This window comes from Perna viridis, chromosome 3 (genome assembly GCF_037379345.1).
Source record: "Perna viridis isolate PV_CMFRI_1.1 ecotype Kerala chromosome 3, ASM3737934v1, whole genome shotgun sequence".
NCBI lineage: Eukaryota > Metazoa > Mollusca > Bivalvia > Mytilida > Mytilidae > Perna > Perna viridis.
In genome coordinates, this window is record NC_142447.1 from 37,291,800 (window position 1) to 37,312,651 (window position 20,852).

Consider the following 20,852-nt stretch of genomic DNA (forward strand, 5'->3'; position numbering starts at 1 on the left):
ATGTCAAGGTGCATTTGGTATTTTCAGAGGTTACATCTGAAATCATGAAAAAAGTATACATTTTTAAAATTTATACCCTAAAAAAATCAAAGGAAGAATTAATATTAAAAATAAGAGGAACAAATGATTCTTAAAACTGTATCTGTTACAAAAAAAGGAAGGTATCAATGCAGATACTTAGTATTTATTTTGCAGTATATTGCTTTTAGAAGACCTTAATCCTTGTGTTTACTTGAATATTTCAGAGTTGGGAAAAGGACTCTTTACATACAAAGAGCACAATGAAAGTAAAGCGTACCTTGCCAATCAATCGTAACATTTATGTAACCCCACCAGTTTTTGTGCCATCTACGACGGTCACTGATGAAAATCCAGATGAAGATTTAGATGAACTATTGTTTGCTTTGAAAAATGACAGTTTTGTGCCAAGTGAGACTTCAAGTATTGCATCAGAGAAAACTTCAGATCTCTCAAGTAAAATTGACAAGTATGAAATGAGGAGGATTTCTATTGCTGATACTCATTTATAGTGAATGAATAATTTTAGGGTGTATTGTGAATAAATGGGTATCCTTGCTAGCTGAGGGTTACAGTCCTGTCCTCCCTCCTGTCTGGTTTGACAATTACTATCTTCGTTTAGTAGATAAGTAGTATGCATTAAGTTCTATAATTTATAAAGTATTTCATATAAGACCAAGGTGCTCAATGAGTTATAGACATTTGGTTAAAATGGAGGGAAATTTTGACAAAGTGCTTGATTTTTTGTATATTTCAGTTGTAAATCACTTTGATATTATTTGACACTGTATTACAAATAAGAACATATTATTTCAAAACAATCATTGTCATATTAAATACTGCAGTATATCAAAGTATCCTTTTGTCAATTACTAAACAAGTTACCATACATGTATATTTTATCATTTTTAGAATGCATTATGTGTTTAATGTGAAACCTTGAATATTGATCTTGTAATGCTTCCACTATTGTGAGATGCAGGAATTCATTTTTTAGTTCACCTGGTCATGTGAGCTATTGTTATCACTTTGCGTCCGTCGTCGTGGTTAACAACTTTTCTAAACTCTTCTCCTCTGATACTACTTGCCCAAATGGAACCAAATTTGGTATGAATGTTCCTTGAGGTATCCTGCATAGAACTGGTGTGGGGATTATTTGATCTGTCAAAAAACATGGTCGTCGTTACTAAAAATAGAACATAGGGGTCAGACAGTAATTTTTTGCATACATCTCCAAAATTCTTTGGTTAAGCTGAATTCTGATGGGGCTGAAGTGTTCAGCTTGATGAGATCTATCTGTGGTCAAATTTTCTTTTTAATCCGTTACACTATGTTGGAGTTATTGCCCTTTTTCAACGTGTTTAACTATTTTTAATGTTATTTCTTCCAAATATCTTCTTCTCTGACACGACTTTACCAATTGAAACCAAACTTTGTAAGCAAGTTCCTAGGGGTATTCTGTATAGAACTGATGTGAGGACTTTTGATCCGTCGAAAAACATGGCCACAATTACTAAAAATAGATAATAGGGGTCAGACAGAAGTTTCTTGCATATATCTCCAAAACATTTAGGTTAAGCTTAATTCTTACAATAGCAGAAATGATCCTTATTATTAGGACTACAAAAGCCTTCAGGGATACAAGTTGTAAGACGACTCCTTGTAAGAGTTATTGCCCTTGAAAGGGGAAAAATGACGGGTTTTTTTTTTAGTTTTCAGCCAATATTATGAAAACTTTGATAGATAGAAACTTTCAATTGCTGAAGTGATCCTTATGATAAGTCCTATCAAAGTCTTCTTGAGTCATAATTGTTGGACAACTTCTTGTTTAATTTATTGCCCTTGAATGGCAAAATTCGAGTAGGTGAGCAATTCAGGCTCCTGGAAACCTCTTGTTTTATTTCATTCAAAGATGCAGTGAAACCTGTCTTAACCACACAGTTGTTGAGTCTCTCTACAAATCACACCATTTCAAACATGAATTTATTTAAACCAAAACCGGTCATGGCTTCACTGAAAAAAGTTGGTACTGGTTTCACTGTAAATTTGACATTGTTGTATTGTGTAATTTCTAGTCAATATATGTCACATCTAGTCAAGTTTATTATCTGTGATACCTGTTTATGTTATGTATCATCACTTAATGAGTGCAATCAAAACTAAATAAGTCATATTTTAGTAGGTTTTTTTTCAATAAAATTAAGATGTGTACTTATTATATTTTCATGAAACAGCTTACAGTAAAGCATAAGCATCTAAGCTGCCACTGAACTTTAATTACCAGGGCATCATTTCACAAAGCACATGTAAGTTTAAGACTCCATGGTTCATGTATGCAAAAGTTTTCTTTATGATAAGAGAATGCCTTCTTCAAACCAAGTCAAATGGTTAATCCTTTATGTTCTTGACGTTTGTTAATATGACACTTGACATTCTGCATTGTTACCATTAGCCATAATCTACATAATAGTACAAGTATGTACCATGTTTTAACTCAATATGAACAAGCACAGCATCAATGAAGCAATATTGCTACACATAACGAAGCACAAAAACATCTTAGACCTATAACTCCTGTAAAACTTGTAACTTCAGAATGGTATAGTGCTAGAGTCAAGTAAATAAATGTACAATCATGGTGTTAAACTTTCCTATGAAATATCATGAGTTGCAGAAGAGTTCCATCCAGAATTTAAAAAATGGTAATGTACTCTGGGTGAATTCAGTGGTTTACTATGGCTTAACGTGACTGTATTAGATGGCACAGTTATTCTTCATAATACAATGGTGAATCAAACCAGCTTGTTAACTCCAGTAGTTCAACTTTATACAAATATAGTAACAACACAGTTCTGTACAGAACAGAAATATCACGAAAAAAAACTTTATAAATATAATATTCATAAATATATTTTTAATACAAGATATAAAGAAAACCAGGAGCAATGTGTTAGATTGTCATACAGTAACATACAAAAACCCATAATTTAGATTTGTTTACATGTCTTAAGTTTCATCGTTCAAGGACTCAGTCAAATTTATCTTAATGCAATATTTTTTTTTTCCAAATGACAACTCATATGATAATAAAACTACTAAATAATACCACAGCAGTATGGACTGGACCTTTTTTAAATGAAATGATGACAATTTTTATGTTAATAACATACTCCTACATAGCACTGATGCTGCAAAAATAATACATGTACCTATGTTTCTAACAATAAAACTCTTGATCAACAAGGCACAAAATTTGAGGAATGGTAAGACATCACAAAATATATAATACAAATTCTAAATAATGGGACATGTAAAATATTGTAAACCTGAATGCATTTAGAAAGTTTAAGGACATATTGTGACTTAAAAGTCTATAGTAAAAAATATGAACATCTTAAAAAGATATTTGGTAAGGTTATATAATATAAACTTTTACAACAATTATAACCAAACAATTATCCACTATGTCACTATCTAAAAGAGTATACAAAAAGTCCTAATATAAATGATAACAGTATTGAAAAATATGTGTCTTAATGCACCAAGTCCATTAAATGGAAGACAATAACTTTTCGATGTCTGTTCATATTGCAATTACTGGATGTCTAGGAGTTCTTCTGATCAAGCTTTACTGTCACCTGTAATAGATTTAAAGAATTGATTGAATGTTATCTAATTTCTATTTTTATGCACTTTTAGGCAGAAACATTTGATCAATTACATGAACCAATCTTTGTACCAAAACAAGCCTAATTTTACAATTCTAGCTTATAAATGCAACATTATACAAGAAGACATGTCAACCCATTGGACAAATTATTCACAATTTGAGTAATTCCGATGTCATTCTATCTTACAAATTTTATGTGCTAAGTGAAAAAACCAACAAGTTTTTGGTATGACTAAGCTAGGAATCAAATGGCTTGAACAAGATACTAGAGTATGGAATTACTATATATGCAGTCACAAGTCAATACTAAACAATATCAACCAGAAAATCTGGCATATATTGTAGAGATATTAAGTTTGATATTCTTGCCAGTGCTGGAAATGTGGCAAAATTTTAAGAACCCAAATTCTGAAGAGATTCAATTGACCAAAGTCAGAGATAGCTTGAATGGCTTTCATAATTTTATAAAGTCAATAATCATTAACTGGCATTTAAAATAGCATCCTTCTTATAGTCTTATGTAATATCTACTTAAAACTAAATTTTTTGTGGTTACAAATGATTATCATTCAATGTTTTCTTTAAAAGAATGTTTAGTGCCCCGTTAATAATAAATTTGGATGACTATTATGAATAAAAAAAAAATTCAAAAAAGAAGAACATGAACAATATACAATCCATGAACTTTTGTGTTGATTTTGTACTCACACATTTGACTTCAGTATAAGCTTCCAAACCATATTCTCCAAGTTCTCTCCCTTGACCAGACATCTTGTAGCCGCCGAATGGAGCAGCAGCATCAAATACATCATAACAGTTAACCCTTAAAATAAAAAATCGAATACATCATAACAGTTCACCCTTAAAATAAAAACTCAAATACATCCTAACAGTTCACCCTTAAACTAAAAACTCAAATACATCCTAACAGTTCACCCTTAAACTAAAAACTCAAATACATCCTAACAGTTCACCCTTAAAATAAAAACTCAAATACATGGTCATTATGTTTCCTCCTAAAAACTGAGGAATAAGTAAAGATTATCTTAACATTTATCAAAATAAATAGCATTACTACTGCACATAATGTTTTTGTCCTTTTTTTTTCTGTGACTGAAGTCCCCCAATGCTAAAGAAAATTTTAGAAAACAAAGAAAAACCTTCCATGAAAACAATTGCTGATCTTTAGTTTACAGTAAAAATTGGCTGAAAACTTCAAACATTCCCTAAAGGTAAATTGACAAATAGCATGTTGTTATGGCTACTTACCAAACAGTTCCAGCTCTAAGACTGTTAATCAAGTAATTAGCCTTGTCCAAATCTTTAGTGTGAACAGCAGCTGCCAGACCATAGTGGTTCTTGTTGGCTCTCTCTATCAGCTCCTCCATGTTCTTAAACTTCATAATGGGCATCACTGGACCAAAGATCTATAGATATAATTAGAAACATTGCAATTCAAAGATTTCAGTAACTATATAGTTCAATTGTAACTAGTTCTGTGATAAAATACACAGTCGGAATTGAACAGACTTGTTAGTTCGAAAAACTCGTACAAATGACCATATAGTTCAACCTATTCATCATGTATTTGTGGTTTTAACTTGTTTCCTTGTTTTTGATGAGAAAGAGGTTATGAACTAAAATACTAGAAATAAAAAAGATTCCACTCCACAAGAAGAAGTTGATATTGTGTATTGTGAAATAATATTTTTCCAAAATTATCCTTCACTACATTGCACAGTTTTTAAGATTTTGAGCTCACAAAGTCGGTGATATTTCATAAATGGTATAACAATTACAAAAATATTTAACCAAATGTTACAAAAATATATTATGCATATCTTCTGGTAGTAATTATACATGCATGAAAGTTCAGGTCAGTACTATGTCCTTTTTTAAAAACTTTATGCTAACAAATATTGATGACGGACCAACAGACATGCAAGTAGACAGACAGACATGTAGATAGGCAGGCATACATATGGACAGATAGTGATAAATATGGGTACTTGCATCTGTTACGCAAGGTCATAACTGGAGCCCCACTGAAATAAAACTTTTAAATAAAAGAAACATAAAACAGTACAGTATACACCATAAAATAAATGTACATTTCATTATCATTAAAGAAGATATGAGTAAAATCAAAATATCCCATACCTCCTCATTAGCTATCGCCATGTTGTCTGTGACATCAGCAAATACTGTGGGTTGTACAAAGTATCCTTTATCTCCAATTTGACCTCCACCTGTTGTCATCTTGGCCCCCTGAGCCTTTCCAGTATCGATGTACTTCAATACAGTATTAAACTGGTCCTGGTCAATCTATAAATGGTGTATATTGTCATTTCAAAGGCAGACATTAAATCAGCTTGGGATGAAATAGGTACAGAAAGTGTTAGGTGCATGAAATGTTTTATAAAATATAAACAGTTTTGTAACATGATCATCAACAAATATCAACAATTGTAAGCATTAATGAAATTGTAGTCCAATACCTTATAATCATCACTTCATACTTGTTAATTAATTGGAACTTATGCTGTAAACAAGACCTGAAACCTTCAATGAGTCTAAATTAAAGAACAAATATTTGAAACCCTGAATGAACCAGTAACCTGTGTAAACCTAATATTTTCTAAAGTACTTTTATATCAGTTTCAATACATTTTGAACCTGTAAAAGGAAGCACATGCACCAACCAAACAAATCTCTAAAGTCTAAAAACGTACTTGGTTTAAACAGCATTCAACTATTGATGAAAACATATGCTATAATGAGTTATTGTTGTGACTTGAATGGCTTGATATGCTACAAACTGTTTTATTAATGTCAACTGTCACAAACCTGTGGTCCCTGTTCAGTAGAGCTTAAGAACGGGTCTCCAACAGTTCTCTTCTTTGCTCTCTCTGTACTCCTCTCAACAAACTCATCATAAATTTTCTCCTCAACATAAACTCTGGATCCAGCACAGCAACACTGGCCCATGTTAAAGAACAAAGCAAAGTGGGCATCCTCCACTGCTTTCTCCACTGTAGTAATATATAAACACATATTTAAAATTGATGACATAATGATAAATACAGGAGATATTGTCAGGTCAATGTCAAGAATTGGAGTTTGTTCAGTGTGATATTTTGCTCTTAAATGAAACTTCCAACAAATAACTATCAATGAGTTTAAAACTGTTCAGAAATGCTCAACCTCATTCATAGACATAATAATCACTTAGCTTGTTACCTCTGCTTTACAGTATGTAAAGACATCCACAAGACATGAGCACTACTCATTATAAATCCATGAAGCTGTTTACAATGTACTAACTTCAAAGCTTTGATACTGAAAGTGGCAGAGGTACAAGCTTTGAAGTTGCAAATATACCTCAGTTCAAGAGACTGATAAATGATAATCATAGGAAAAACTGTCCTTGACAAAAATTACAGAAACCTTGAGAATATTTTCAAAAATATTTTTTTAACAATTGAAACCCAAAAAATCATTTGAACAATATACATGTATAACAATCAAACTAAAAAAAAATATAATGTATGATGCAGGCCTGTAAACAAGGAGATGTAAAAGGGAATGAGTCACAATTACAACCATATTTAAGAACTATTTTAGATAAATACATATGACTTTCGTCAAAATTTTTAAAAACTTATTTACAAAAACACATCCTATTAATAATCCTGAGTTCTAGCTTGGTAGTTGAAATAATAACCTATCGGGTACCAGATCATATAAACTGTAGTTGAAATAATAACCTATCGGGTACCAGATCATATAAACTGTAGTTGAAATAATAACCTATCGGGTACCAGATCATATAAACTGTAGTTGAAATAATAACCTATCGGGTACCAGATCATATAAACTGTAGTTGAAATAATAACCTATCGGGTACCAGATCATATAAACTGTAGTTGAAATAATAACCTATCGGTTACCAGATCATATAAACTGTTATCATAGAGATATTTCAATGACCTAATCAGAAAACTTAACATGGAAATCTTGACATGAAATTTGAGGTCAATAGACCATGAATGTGGGGCAAATGCATGCTCCTCATTTAAAATAGTGTTATAGTGATGCTAATACAACTGTATACCAAATATATAGATCTAGTGCAAGAAGATCATATTAAACTGAGCTAATTAGAAGACTTAACATAAAAGTCTAATGTGAATGCCAACCCTGAAACTGGAAAAGTAATATCTTAGTCTCACCGTCACAGGCGAGGCAAAAACCATATTCTTCTGTCAAAGAGATAATGGGTTTATACTCACTGTTAACATCAGAGAGGATGATATTGGGACTCTTTCCTCCTAACTCTAGAGATACTCTCTTCAGATTTGAGTCAGCAGCAGACTTGGCAACTATCTTTCCAACCTATAAACAGACTTCATGGCTTGAATAAAGTTATGTAATCAATGGTGACAAACATTATGTTTATTAAGTATAAAATAGGATCTCTAATGGCTGTCCAAAACAGACTATCATAAATTACAGAATTTCACATTAAAATATGTGCTTTTTATTAAGCAATAAATAAATTTAAGTACCGGTTCATGCTTTCTGTATCATTCAATTGTCCAAACCTATAAAACAAACCCATTACCTCGGTTGACCCAGTAAATGCTACTTTATCTACATCTGGATGTGTTGCTATGGCAGCCCCAGCAGTTGGTCCATATCCAGGTACAATATTGAGTACACCTGGTGGGAAACCAGCCTACACAGAACAGGAAACAATAAATTTTACATATGCTCTCAAAATAAAACACCATGACTATAAAAAAAAAATTACACAAAATTTTACAAGTTATAAACATGAAGTTGTATGTGTAAATGTTGTTGTGCTAGGTATATCCCCACTCATACAGAAAGTTAATATAAGACAACACCAAAAATACATACGCCCCATCTATATAAAGCCACACACCAAATTTGCTATCAATTCATCCATATGGAGCTGTGGATTTTTTTAGATGAAAATTGTTCTCTATTATTCCATATAGTGGAAAATTGAAAAGATCCGCGAAACAGGAAGATGATATCTGTCAGCACCCAAAAAACACTTATAATGTATGGTCACCTATATAAAGTCACAAACCAAAATTTAAATTCAATCCATTCATTCGGAGCCAGATAATTGCTATAAAGTTAGGAAGGACAGAGAGAATGACAGATAGACAAAGTTATTTCAACATACCAACCACTCGTTCAGTGGAGTAAAAATCAATAATCACAAATCATCCTGCAAAACGTTATATATGATATTTGAAGTACTATAGAGAGTAAATTTTACCTTGACAATTCTGTAAGCTAAATTACATACCTCTGCAGCAAGCTGAGCTACGTATAGGGCAGTTAAAGGTGTCTGTTCGGCTGTTTTCATAACCACACAGTTCCCCATTGACAAAGCTGGACCTAACTTCCAGGCCTGCATCAGGAGGGGGAAATTCCACTAAAACAATCAAGTTTAATCAAAAATAATTTGGAGATGTATGTAGAATGCACGTATAAAACAACATCATCCGTGAATGGTACCATTCACTTAAAAAACAAGACACCAGCTTACAATACTTGCCAGAGGACATTAGACAACAAAAAGAAGTACTGAGATTTAGTACTTTCATTTGTGGGTACCAATGTTTTGTTGTTTAGGGAAAAACTATCAGTTTGTAGATTCTAAAATTCATGGATTTGACAACTCTATCACACAAACCAATGCAAAATTTCCCTTTTGTTGGGTGGTTTACCAAACCAAAGAAAATCATGAAAATAGATACCCCACAAAGAATTATACTTTGACAGTATCTAAAACTGACATGCAGTGATGCAGAGGAAATTTCAAATTTTGTGTCTATACTTGTTCAGGGTATGACCTCCATGGTCTTATCAAGCTATGGCCTACAAACCATTTTATTTTATTGGAAATTCACATGGAAGTGATACTATCTAAAGGTATTCTCAAAGACAATACATAAAAGAATTGGTCTCATTAGCAATTAAAATGTTTGACCAAATAATATTTTATTTTAAAAATTGACAACTTGGACACACCCAGTAATACATACATGTACATGTAAGCCTCTGATTCTCTATTAAGATTCCATGGAATTTTGTATTAAAGTTTTATGCAAAAAATTGTCCACTTACAGGGATAATTTGTCCACAAATGCCAACTGGTTCATGTCTGGTGTAACTGTAGAAATCTCCACCTGAAGTTTAAAGTTTCTTTTAAATTATGTTACATTTTTGTATAAAACAATTTTTGTACAAGAAGTCCAAACAACCCATCAGATTGGATAGAAATCAGTGAATATGAATCTACATATATTTACTGGCTTGAATCAGGAACACAGGAATGTTACTGGAGTAGCATTGGTAAAAACCAAATAACTAATTGATATAATGTGAAATAAACAGATATTGTTAGATGTTAAATTTCTTCAATGTGATACACAGCCTCTTAAAATCATGTAGCAGTAGTCTTTCCTAAAAGGGAATACCATGTCAAGTTTGCTGCCCAAGTGAAGTACTTCTTTAGCTCAGTAGACCATTATAGCCTAAGTTTGATCTCTGACTGGTACTGTTCAGATTTTAATTTATGAACAGTGTAAAGAGCTGTATTTCTATACAATAATTTGTACATTTACGTTGGTAATTTTTTTAGAATTAGTTTTAAAAATGATTTAAGTAACAAATTGCTTTTTACCGGTATTCCTGTACTAGTCATTTTGAAAAATCATCTAACTTACTTATTGGTATAACTTTTCCATGGTTTTTATCTGCCCAACCAGCATAATATCTAATAAAATGAAATTTGATTAAAAAACAACTTATATTCATTAACAATGAAAATCATAGGTAAACCATTGCAAAATGAAAATTAAAACGTCTTGGTTATGATGAATTTATCGGGTTGAATTCCAACTGCAATGGGAAATAACTTTGGGCTTTTCTCAATGGCTTTAAATATACAACATTAAAGCAATAATCTGCACTTCAAAGGTTGATTTGGTAGAATTAAATGTCCTAGACGACTTCCCACTTGTTTTTATTTTTTTTTTAATATTTTAGTACTTTTCATTACATAATGCTAGCAGGCGTCAAATGTTTTTCAAAACATGATGCATATTTTTATATCTGATTTGTTCCTTTTTTAATACAAGTGCATCCATTTAAACTATTTATAACTTTAAAATTTATGGATCATCAAGCATATGTGTGTTGGTGGCTTAATAACCACAGGGTAGTGATATGCGTCTAGTGCAGTAGTGATCGAACGTCTCTAGATCGCTACTGACCCTGGCTAGTCTACGTGTAGACGAAAAGGGGAGCAGCATAAGCAGAAGCCTTCCTCTGCCAATACATAGCCTCTACACTACCAAGACTCCTTCAATTTGCCTCCCCGAGGTAACACATGGTAACTTGGGTCTAGTACTCAAGGCTAACATGAAGGGGATCTCGGAGTAACAAGGACCCTAGAGGTGTAGAGTGCAGGCCCACCGGCGCGTGGAACACGCCCTGGCTCTCACCAACCTTGCCCCACCTATGGGTTAAATAGATCGCTGCCTTGTGATGGACTGTTGAGTCAAAGGCTACGGGAGACAACCCAGACAGAAAACGATGGTCAGACTGGGATCAAACCTTTGAAAGGGAACTTGTCAAGGAGAGGAAACTCTGATGTAAAACCCGGCTAGAAAGGAGTCGTCACCCATGGTAGGGAACCTATCTAGGAGAGCTGACTCTGATACAAAAGCATGTGAGGGACTTGCTGACCACCACATTAAAATAAAGCTGAAGCTAGAGGGCCAACCCCACACTAGTGGATACAAATGGTTACAGAAACGATTACAGTAAAAGTCATTCCTCGGACTCGTCAACGACTAGAGAAAGAGGACCAAACCAAACATCGAGGACAGCAAATGACGCGAAAGCTGATGAAGTTGTTCTCACCAAAACAACCAACAACCATAGGTACTTGGAATGTTAGAACAATGTATCAAAGTGGCAAAAGCTTGCAAATTGCGAACAAAATGGATAGATACAATATCGAAATTCTAGGACTCAGCAAAGTAAGATGGAATACAGCTGGAATGACAACACTATCTTCAGGTCATACGGTCATATTCTCAGGAAATCCAAATGAAGACGACATACATGACAAAGGCGTGGGATTCATGCTTACAAAGAAAGCCAAGAAATCGCTTTTGGAGTGGAATCCAATATCTGCAAGAGTGATATCAGCTAGATTTGACACTCGATTCCAGAAAACAACATTTATACAGGTGTATGCACCAACAAACACCGCAGACGAAGATGATAAAAATGACTTCTACAACTTATTACAATCAGTTGTTGATGCCGTTCCTAAAAGAGACATCCTTATCATCTTAGGAGATCTGAATGCCAAAGTAGGTGATGACAGAGGAGGTAGAGAAAGGGAGATAGGACCACATGGAATAGGGCAAATGAATGAGAACGGAGAAATGTTTGCTGACTTTTGCGCTATAAACAGTCTAGTAATTGGCGGTACTTGGTTTCCACATAAATCTTGTCATAAAACCACCTGGATTTCACCATCTGGAGACACTGAAAACCAAATAGACCACATAACAATAAGCCGTCGATGGAGATCTTCATTACAAGATGTACGAACAAAACGTAGAGCAGACGCAGCATCAGATCACCACCTTGTAATTGGAAAAATTAAACTCAAGCTTTTAACAATAAAGAAAAGAGAGACTACAAAAAGGAAGTTTAATGTTGAGAAGTTTAAAGATCAGAAAGTGAAAGAAAACTTCCAAATTACACTCAGGAACAGATTTAGTACTTTATTAGATCTTGACAACGAAGAAATGAACAATGATATTGATGACATCTGGAACTCAACAAAGACAGCCATTCTAGAAGCATGCGAAGAAACAGTTGGTTTCATTCACGTGAAAAGAAAGAAATGGATGTCAGATCAAACATGGGATACAATATCTGAAAGAAGGGAAATAAAAGAAAAGTTGATGAGTGCCAAAACCAGACAGCAAAAGAAAAACCTGCAAGACCTTTACAGTGCAAAAGACAGAGAAGTAAAGAAAAGCTGTAAAAGAGATAAAAGAAACCATGCTGAAAAGTTAGCAGTAGAAGCTGAAAACGCCTGCTTAAAAGGAGACATCAAAACATTGTATAACATCACAAGACAACTCAGTGGAAAGATCTCTCAAAATGAAAATTTACCAGTCAAAGATAAAAACAACAATACCCTCACAAAGCTAGAAGATCAGCTTGACAGATGGAAAGAACACTTTAGTGAGGTATTGAACAGACCACCACCAACAAATCCACCAATACTTGAAGAAGGTCCAACACTTAACATAGAGACTGACAAAATTACCGAAAATGAAGTAAGAAAAGCCCTAAAACATCTTAAGAATGGGAAAGCAGCGGGAATCGATGGCATACCACCAGAAGCCCTCAAGTCCATGAATGACACTACCATTCAATATCTTCTTGGGCTATTAAACCAGATATGGGAAAAAGAAAAAATTCCAAAAGACTGGCAAAAGGCACTCTTGGTAAAACTACCTAAAAAGGGGGACAAATCCAATTGCAACAACTGGAGAGGAATAACTCTTTTGTCCATTCCTAGTAAAATCCTATGCAGTATAATCTTACAAAGAATGAAAGAAGAGATTGATAGCAAGCTGAGAGATGAACAAGCTAGATTTAGACAAGAACGATCATGTGTCAACCAGATTGCAACACTCAGAATAATTATTGAGCAAACGATCGAATGGCAGTCATCCCTATATCTAAACTTTATTGACTTCCAGAAAGCATTTGACAGCATAGATCATCAGGTCTTGTGGAACATTCTAGGACACTATGGGATTCCTCCTAAGATTATTTCCATGATTAAGTTACTGTATGAAGAATTCTCTTGTCAGGTCATACATGCTGGTACACTGACGGATCCTTTCCCTGTAACAACTGGCGTAAGGCAAGGATGCATTCTCTCTCCCCTTCTCTTTCTCATAGTCATCGACTGGATAGCAACAACAGCTTACAACGACCCTCATGGTATACAATGGACACTAACATCTCGTCTAGAAGACCTCGAATTTGCAGACGACATATGCACACTATCGCATCGTCTTCAAGATTCCCAACACCAGGTCAACCATCTTGAAGAAACAGCTAAAAGAACAGGATTGTATATCAACACAGCCAAAACCAAAGCCATGAGAATCCAACAAAACCAGATGGATCCAATATTGGTAAATAACCAACAGATAGAGAATGTAGATAAATTTACGTACCTTGGAAGTGTCATGAGTACAACTGGAGGCACTGACGAAGATGTACAAGCCAGAAAGATGAAAGCATTACAGGCTTTTTCCATTCTAAAGCCAGTATGGAAAAGTAGAACACTGAGAACGACTACTAAGATCAAAATTTTCAACAGCAATGTTAAGTCTGTCCTGTTATATGGTTGCGAGACCATGAAATCTATACAAGTCTTTGTTAACAAGTGCCTAAGAAATATACTGAATATCAGATGGCCAGAAAAAATAACAAACAAGAAACTCTGGCAAAGAACAAAACAACAACCAATAGAAAACACCATTCGAACCCGAAAATGGAAATGGATTGGTCATACTTTAAGGAAGAACAATAAAAACACTACAAAGCAAGCTTTAGATTGGAATCCCCAAGGGCAAAGAAAAAGAGGAAGACCAAAGAACAATAAAAACACTACAAAGCAAGCTTTAGATTGGAATCCCCAAGGGCAAAGAAAAAGAGAAAGACCAAAGAACACCTGGAGGAGGGGTTTGAACTCTGAACTGAAGAGAGTAGGACTAACGTGGAAGAATTGTAACACCATCGCCCAAAACCGAAGCGAATGGAGAGAAACTGTAGTCGCCCTATGTCCACCCATGGACGAAATGGAATAAATCATATAAATCATCATCAAGCATATATCAAATTCACTTGTGCGAACAAATATAAGTCTATTCATCTGTTTCAGTCACTTCCATGTTTATATATATATTAGTAACTTGATTTGCCATATTATTTTATATTTGGTACATCTAGTTTAAGAGTTAAAACAATGAGGGTGTACTCTGTAAGAGGACAAAATTATAAGCTAGAAAGGCTGTATCAATAGATATGTCTGACACTTATATTAAGTTGGGTGTCCTGATTGTTGCTGAAAAACTTTGGTGGACTTGTTTGCTGGATGAGTAATCCAATATTTTTGGAAACTAATTAGACCCTCAGTAGTTTTAAGGTCATAGAATAAATTCCACTTTATTACTATTATGAGGACTTAGACCTCTATTACCTGTAACATTTGATGGAGAGTTCAAGATCAGCATTAAATGACATCATATAGGGCTTCCCATTGTCAAGGGTTTCCAGTGACTGAAATATATACAAAATTTTATCAAATTCAATTCTATCAAATTACCAAGAGTTATTAAATTCATATAAGTGCATAAAAAAGTTGTGATGACATTTGTGCAATAGCAATGTAAAAATAATATCTTACTACATTGTAAAATATGATGAAGGTGAAACCTGTAAACGCTCCTGAAGAAACTTTAATTAAAAAATAACTTTGATAATTTTTGTCAGCTCGATTTGATATATTATACTTATAACCTTCAAGTATGGTAAATTTTGTAATGATATATATTTATCCTAATGCATAATACTGATTGTCATGGTCTGATATGTCTTTGGGTCGAATTGTCCAGCACTGGTTAACATAATGGTTCTTATAATTTGCGAAATTTCTTAAATGGTATCATTTATTGTATTTAGTTTCACTTCATTCTGTTTCATTTTGTATAGTTTAATTATGTTTTTATTAGGATCTGATTCATTTTATTGAATTGATTCGTGTCAATTCTTTCTTTTATCGATCATTTTTGTTTCATATTGGTTCGTTTTCATTTCGCAATTTTTATGACCCGAGAATTATGGGTAATATTGATTACGTAATTTTCATATCTGGGCGCCATACTGCAGACTACAAAGCCAACCCTATCTTGGAAAAGCTATGATTCGATTTGTATTTAATTATCGAAACTAGCAAATATTTTCCGACACTGGTTTGGCTCTCAATTGCAAATGAAGTATATGCAAATGAAGCTGCCATTAAGCTATTTTTCAGCTCCTGAAAATGCATGTACAAACCAGATATTGATGCTTTTTCTTGCCATAAGTATACAGAACCAAGTTGATAATACAACCATAAATGCTCCCTGCGAGAGCGTATAAACATATTTTTCATCAAGTTTTAACAGTTCATGAACTTCTTCTACAAGATTGCAGAAATTACATGTAAAAAGGAGACAGGTACTAGACCATTTTATTCAACAGGATGAAGAAATTATATGGCAACGTTATGAGATGATGATTACACAGAGCTATTTATCAAGTTAACCATCTCTTCTACTTACAGCCAGATATTGTCTGTCCCTCTCCATTAGGTCGGCCAACCGATTCAACAACACCCCTCTCTGAGCAGCATCCATTCGTCTCCATGGTGATCCAAGTCTAAAGGCCTCCTGTGCTGCATTCACAGCCTTGTCAACATCAGCCTGTATATAAGGAATACTACTTCTGACTTAAGATTTATCCAATGAAAAGTAGGTAAAATTGGCCTGTACTATTTTCATTTTGTGTAACATACAGTTCATAGTCAAATTTTTGTGTCCTGCTATTTTTGTAAGTCAAATTCTGCTTAATTATGATTTGTGAAGCAATTCCAGAAAAACTTCAATGATATGGAACCTTGCGGTAAAATTTGGTACAGATCCTTACATTTCTACTCATATTTTTTGTTTGTTTGTTTTCTTTTTTTTGCACATTTTTTGTTATTGTGCTGGAAACAGGTATGTTTTTTTTGGGGGGGGCTCTTTCAAACATTTAGCATTATCACCAAACAAATCAATTCCAGTCTGACTTTCATGGTATGTGATACAGTTTCTGAAATATCCATATATCTATAATCAAGTTATTGTACAGAAACCAAATGTCTACAAATGATACAGATGCAACTGGAATGACAATGCTGTAACATTATACAATTGCTAATTTTATGCAGTCATGTTTTTTTTTATTTTCCCCATTTTGCTCATTCTTACTAAATACTTTAACACCATAGAACAAAATACCTTATCACCTTCTGCCACCTCACAGATAGGTTCTCCTGTACATGGGTTCAATGTCTGGAAAGTTTTACCACTTACAGAGTCTACAAACTCATTGTTAATGAAAATCTAAAAAGAAAACAATTCATGATTTTATTTTGGAAGGGGAATTACAGTGTGTGTTTTCAGCCACCTACCCACAAATATCAATAAATCATCAAATAAGACTATCACAATTCAATGAAAAAAATGTTATTTATCACTCATGTTTTCCTTTTAGTACATGCTGCTACTGATTTGAGTCTTTTTCAAATAATGTGCCAGCCTACTATATTTTCATGTCTGTCAGTGACTCATTGAGAGTCTATTTTGGTATTTTACTATTTTGGTATTTTACTATTTTGGATTCAGGTTATATGCTGAAGCATTTGTTGCAATTTAGGTCCACTGATGTCAGCCTTCAATTATATTGTCAGTTTACCACTATATAAGTGTAAGAAGCCTGGAAAATGATGTTCTAATTGAGAGGTATATTATTAGAATGCTCGTATAGTGTAAGTTTTATCAGATTTTTTTCATTCAAAAATTAATCCTAATCTCAAAACAGAGATCTCCCTTGATAGACTGCAGGGATACTTTTGATAATTTTACCAATATTGAGGAATGATGAAATTTAAAGTCCCTACCCAACATTATGTATGAAATGTTGATCATTTCTTGAAAGTGCTGAGTCATAGCCAAAAGATTGTACAAGCTATAAATCTGATTTAATCATATGGCCTTGAACTATTTTTTATGCTCTGATAATTATCCAACTGAGCTTGTTTTTTTTCTATGGGCTAGTAAACTTGTAGGAAAAGCAAAATTCACATCTAACTGATTGAACCTAAGCATCGATGCACATCAGTGCATATCCATGACATGAGATGACTGATAGACAACTTAAATACTTAACAATCATATGTAATAGGATACTGCTGGGTTTTTCAAAATAAATATAAAGCCCATATTCACAATCAGTTATGTTCTTACATAACACATTGTATTGATAACCATGATAGCTAAAAGAAATAAAGAAACTCCACTGGATATTTGGGAGAAGAGTTGGTACAAGTTTTCCTATGAATAAATCTACACTATTAACTATTCATTGTTCATATGCTATAATAATACAGACTGATAGTGAAGAAATATTTGATAGATATGAAGTTAAGAAAATGTTTTACTGTGAGACTTGTAGCAAGGCTATATATGGTATTTTCCAGACATTGTTATAAGACTTATCTTATTCACCTGTAATCGATTCAGTTACTGAGTAATTATGAAAAGCATGTATGAACTTGTTGGCTTGTATTCATCCTATCTAAAGCTTAGATAAGTTTAGAAACAGTTACTGACATTAAAAAAATACAAGGTTAAGGTTACCTTTGAAATAATTTAACATGCAATTAAACTAGAAGTTCTAGGTAAACTGGATCGTTACTAATTTAAAGCAAAATATAAATAGTGTATTATACACTTCTATTTAAATAAGTAAATGCTGTGGTTCTTAACTATGATTCAGAAAATAAAGATGAGTGGATAAAAATTACACTATCATATACTGATATTCAGTGGGTTGAAATTGTTTATTGTGTTGAGTATCATTATTGAGTCTGGCTAGAAAAAAAATTCTTCGGCCAACTAATCCAACATTGAAATTAATAACTACAAACTCCCAACAAAAAAACACCTGGTCACATAAAACATTTAAACGCTTGCTAGCAAATCACAATACCACAGGAGACTTTTTGCACTGTTACAGGATACTGCATCACAATTTTGTTCTTTTTAAAGGTACAGAAATACAGTGGCTGGCCAAAAGTGTTGGTGCACTAATTATTGGCAAAGATGCAGTCAAAAAGATTGGCCAGGAAAATGCACTGAAAAAATACTAATATGACATAGTGTTATCCAAGAATAAAATTTAACAAAAGTTAAATAGTAATTTCCCCTTTTGTTAACTTTTATCATCTGCTAAAAATGGCGCTAAAACGTAAAGATTTGTCACCCAATCAACTCCCTTGTAGCAGGACAAAACATTATTGGAATGCTGAGAATTGGTCATGGACTCAAGGAAGAGTTTTAGTGACGAGAGTACAATTGAAGTTGGGACCGATGGAAAAGTGTATGTTTGGAGGCAATCTTACGAAGATTTTCATTCTGACTATACAAGGATTGTTCCATTAGAAATCCTCTAAATTGTTTTTGGTATGTATTTGGTACTGTGAGGGTCGTACCTTGACTCAAATATAAAGTGTGAGAAATATATCAATATATTAGATGAAAATTTATGGCCAGTGATTATCACACATTTTCCTAATTCACCATGGATATTACAAGAAGATAATGCACCACACCAGGTTTGGAAACAGACATCTGACTGGAAAACAGAAAATGAAATATTACCTTGCCATAACCATCTTAAGTTTGTTTGTTTGTATGGATTTAACATCCGAGCAGCAATATTTCAGCTATATTCAGACGATGAACATGAAATTGATGATAAAATGAACATGAAATGATGATGAAATGAAAAAGGAATGGGACACAAGGACAATGGGATCGACAAATTTTGATTGCCACTGGAAATAGGGAGAGGTGGGTAGGGTCGGGCAATTTAGCCTCCTGTGGCGGAGCCCTATGGTTCCTACTCCGGGAGAATACCGCAGTAGGGTTCTTAAACGTGCGAGGAACATGGCATCTTTCCCAACACGGTGCACCACTATGGTTTGCGGTCAGGTTTTCCGTATTATAGCCTGACAACCCCAGCATGTAACACACCAGGGGTACCCCATTCCACCACCTGGGGCACACATCCCAGTTGCTCTGTGGGCAGACAAGCTTAGCGCTGCTGCAGGCCTATTCTTTTCACACCCGGACCTGCACTGGGCCATAACCATCTTAAGAGTCCTGACCTTAATGTAATAAAAAATGTGTGGAAAGTCTGATCTGTAAAATTTCTGATCCCACAAAATTTGCCATTCCAGTCTCAGAAAACACCTTCTTACATCAGGGGAAGGATAAAATCATAATTTTAAATTAACCATGCAGCATATATCATATCTTTTGTGGGTCGGGCAGTCTGCAACCACAGCCCGCTCGGACAGATTCACGGACAATCTTTTATATATTTACAATACCTAAGTTCAAGCACGTACATTATGCAGAGGCGTATAAAAAGGCAATAGAATGCAAATAACAGAAATATATGCACAGTGGTCAAGTTCCAATTATTGCCTTACCCGAGCGTAGTGAATATCCGGATTTGTAATAGGCTCTGGAACGCTTGACATGCATGCTGATTGTATTTTTACTGCATTATTTATCAGCCTCCTTGAAAATGTCCTCCGTAATAGAGCTGCCATTTCTTTCGTTTTAAATCAAATAAAATTACGAAGAACCTGAGAACATACCAGCTGTGAAAAAAGTTCAAGGTCGATTGCTCACCGCTTGCGTATTTTTTGTTTTGTTTTGTTTTGTTTTTGGTTTACTGTTGTTCACTTTGTTTTGATTTTCTGATTTAAATTTTTTTTTGTTTTTTTTTTGGTTTTTTTTGTTTTGTTTTGTTTTTTCAAATGCGTAATTATTCATTCAAATCTGCCTGCTCTTAGGAGATAATCAACATTGAAAATCCAGTAGATTCTATTGTATTTGAGCGTCATTTACAGAGTTATCTCCCTTAATTTTGAAATCTACAGTGCATTCTAAATAATTTTTATCTCCTAAGAGCACGGGTTATATGAAAAACCACATGTTTTTTTCTGTTTACTATGACATTTCAGACAAAATATCAAAAATAAAAATATGTAGGCTTTTTACCCATGAATCACATTTTGCATGATCCTTAGTGCTACTTAACATTCCGTAATATCGATTTTTTTAGCAATTAGCCAAGGGGGGAAAGTTAGATTAGTTTAAACATATTTTATTTGCAAATAAACAAATTTGGA

General features: G+C 33.8%; 2 protein-coding genes across 2 annotated transcripts in view; one reads left to right on the forward strand and one right to left on the reverse strand.

The window, feature by feature from the left end:
• LOC148622113 (adhesion G protein-coupled receptor V1-like) overlaps positions 1-3,289 on the forward strand; it is a 78,063-nt gene extending 74,774 nt beyond the window's left edge. Inside the window, exon 104 of the mRNA XM_088571696.1 lies at positions 246-3,289. Coding sequence (XP_088427822.1) covers positions 246-530 — 285 coding nt within the window. The 3' untranslated portion in view covers positions 531-3,289. The remainder of the gene's footprint in view (positions 1-245) is intronic.
• On the reverse strand, positions 2,887-20,353 carry LOC148622115 (aldehyde dehydrogenase, mitochondrial-like). The gene is made up of 14 exons (XM_088571694.1): positions 20,145-20,353; positions 16,885-16,989; positions 16,168-16,308; positions 15,045-15,124; positions 10,459-10,508; positions 9,857-9,918; positions 9,033-9,161; positions 8,313-8,426; positions 7,981-8,083; positions 6,536-6,720; positions 5,849-6,013; positions 4,958-5,115; positions 4,397-4,511; positions 2,887-3,656 (listed from the first exon to the last, which is right to left on the reverse strand). Exons 1-14 carry the CDS (start codon positions 20,265-20,267, stop codon positions 3,624-3,626), a joined length of 1,563 nt encoding a protein of 520 aa, XP_088427820.1. The 5' UTR covers positions 20,268-20,353; the 3' UTR covers positions 2,887-3,623.
• Between the last annotated feature and the right edge of the window lie 499 nt (positions 20,354-20,852).

Excerpts from the sequence above, each read along its gene's own strand:
- LOC148622115 (XM_088571694.1), bottom strand. The coding sequence starts at position 20,267 with ATGGCAGCTCTATTACGGAGGACATTTTCAAGGAGGCTGATAAATAAT. Across the intron at positions 15,125-16,167 it reads GGGACAGACAATATCTGGCT|TCACTGGAAACCCTTGACAA; the intron begins GTAAGTAGAAGA and ends TATATATTTCAG. Across the intron at positions 4,512-4,957 it reads CTTAGAGCTGGAACTGTTTG|GGTTAACTGTTATGATGTAT; the intron begins GTAAGTAGCCAT and ends TTTTATTTTAAG.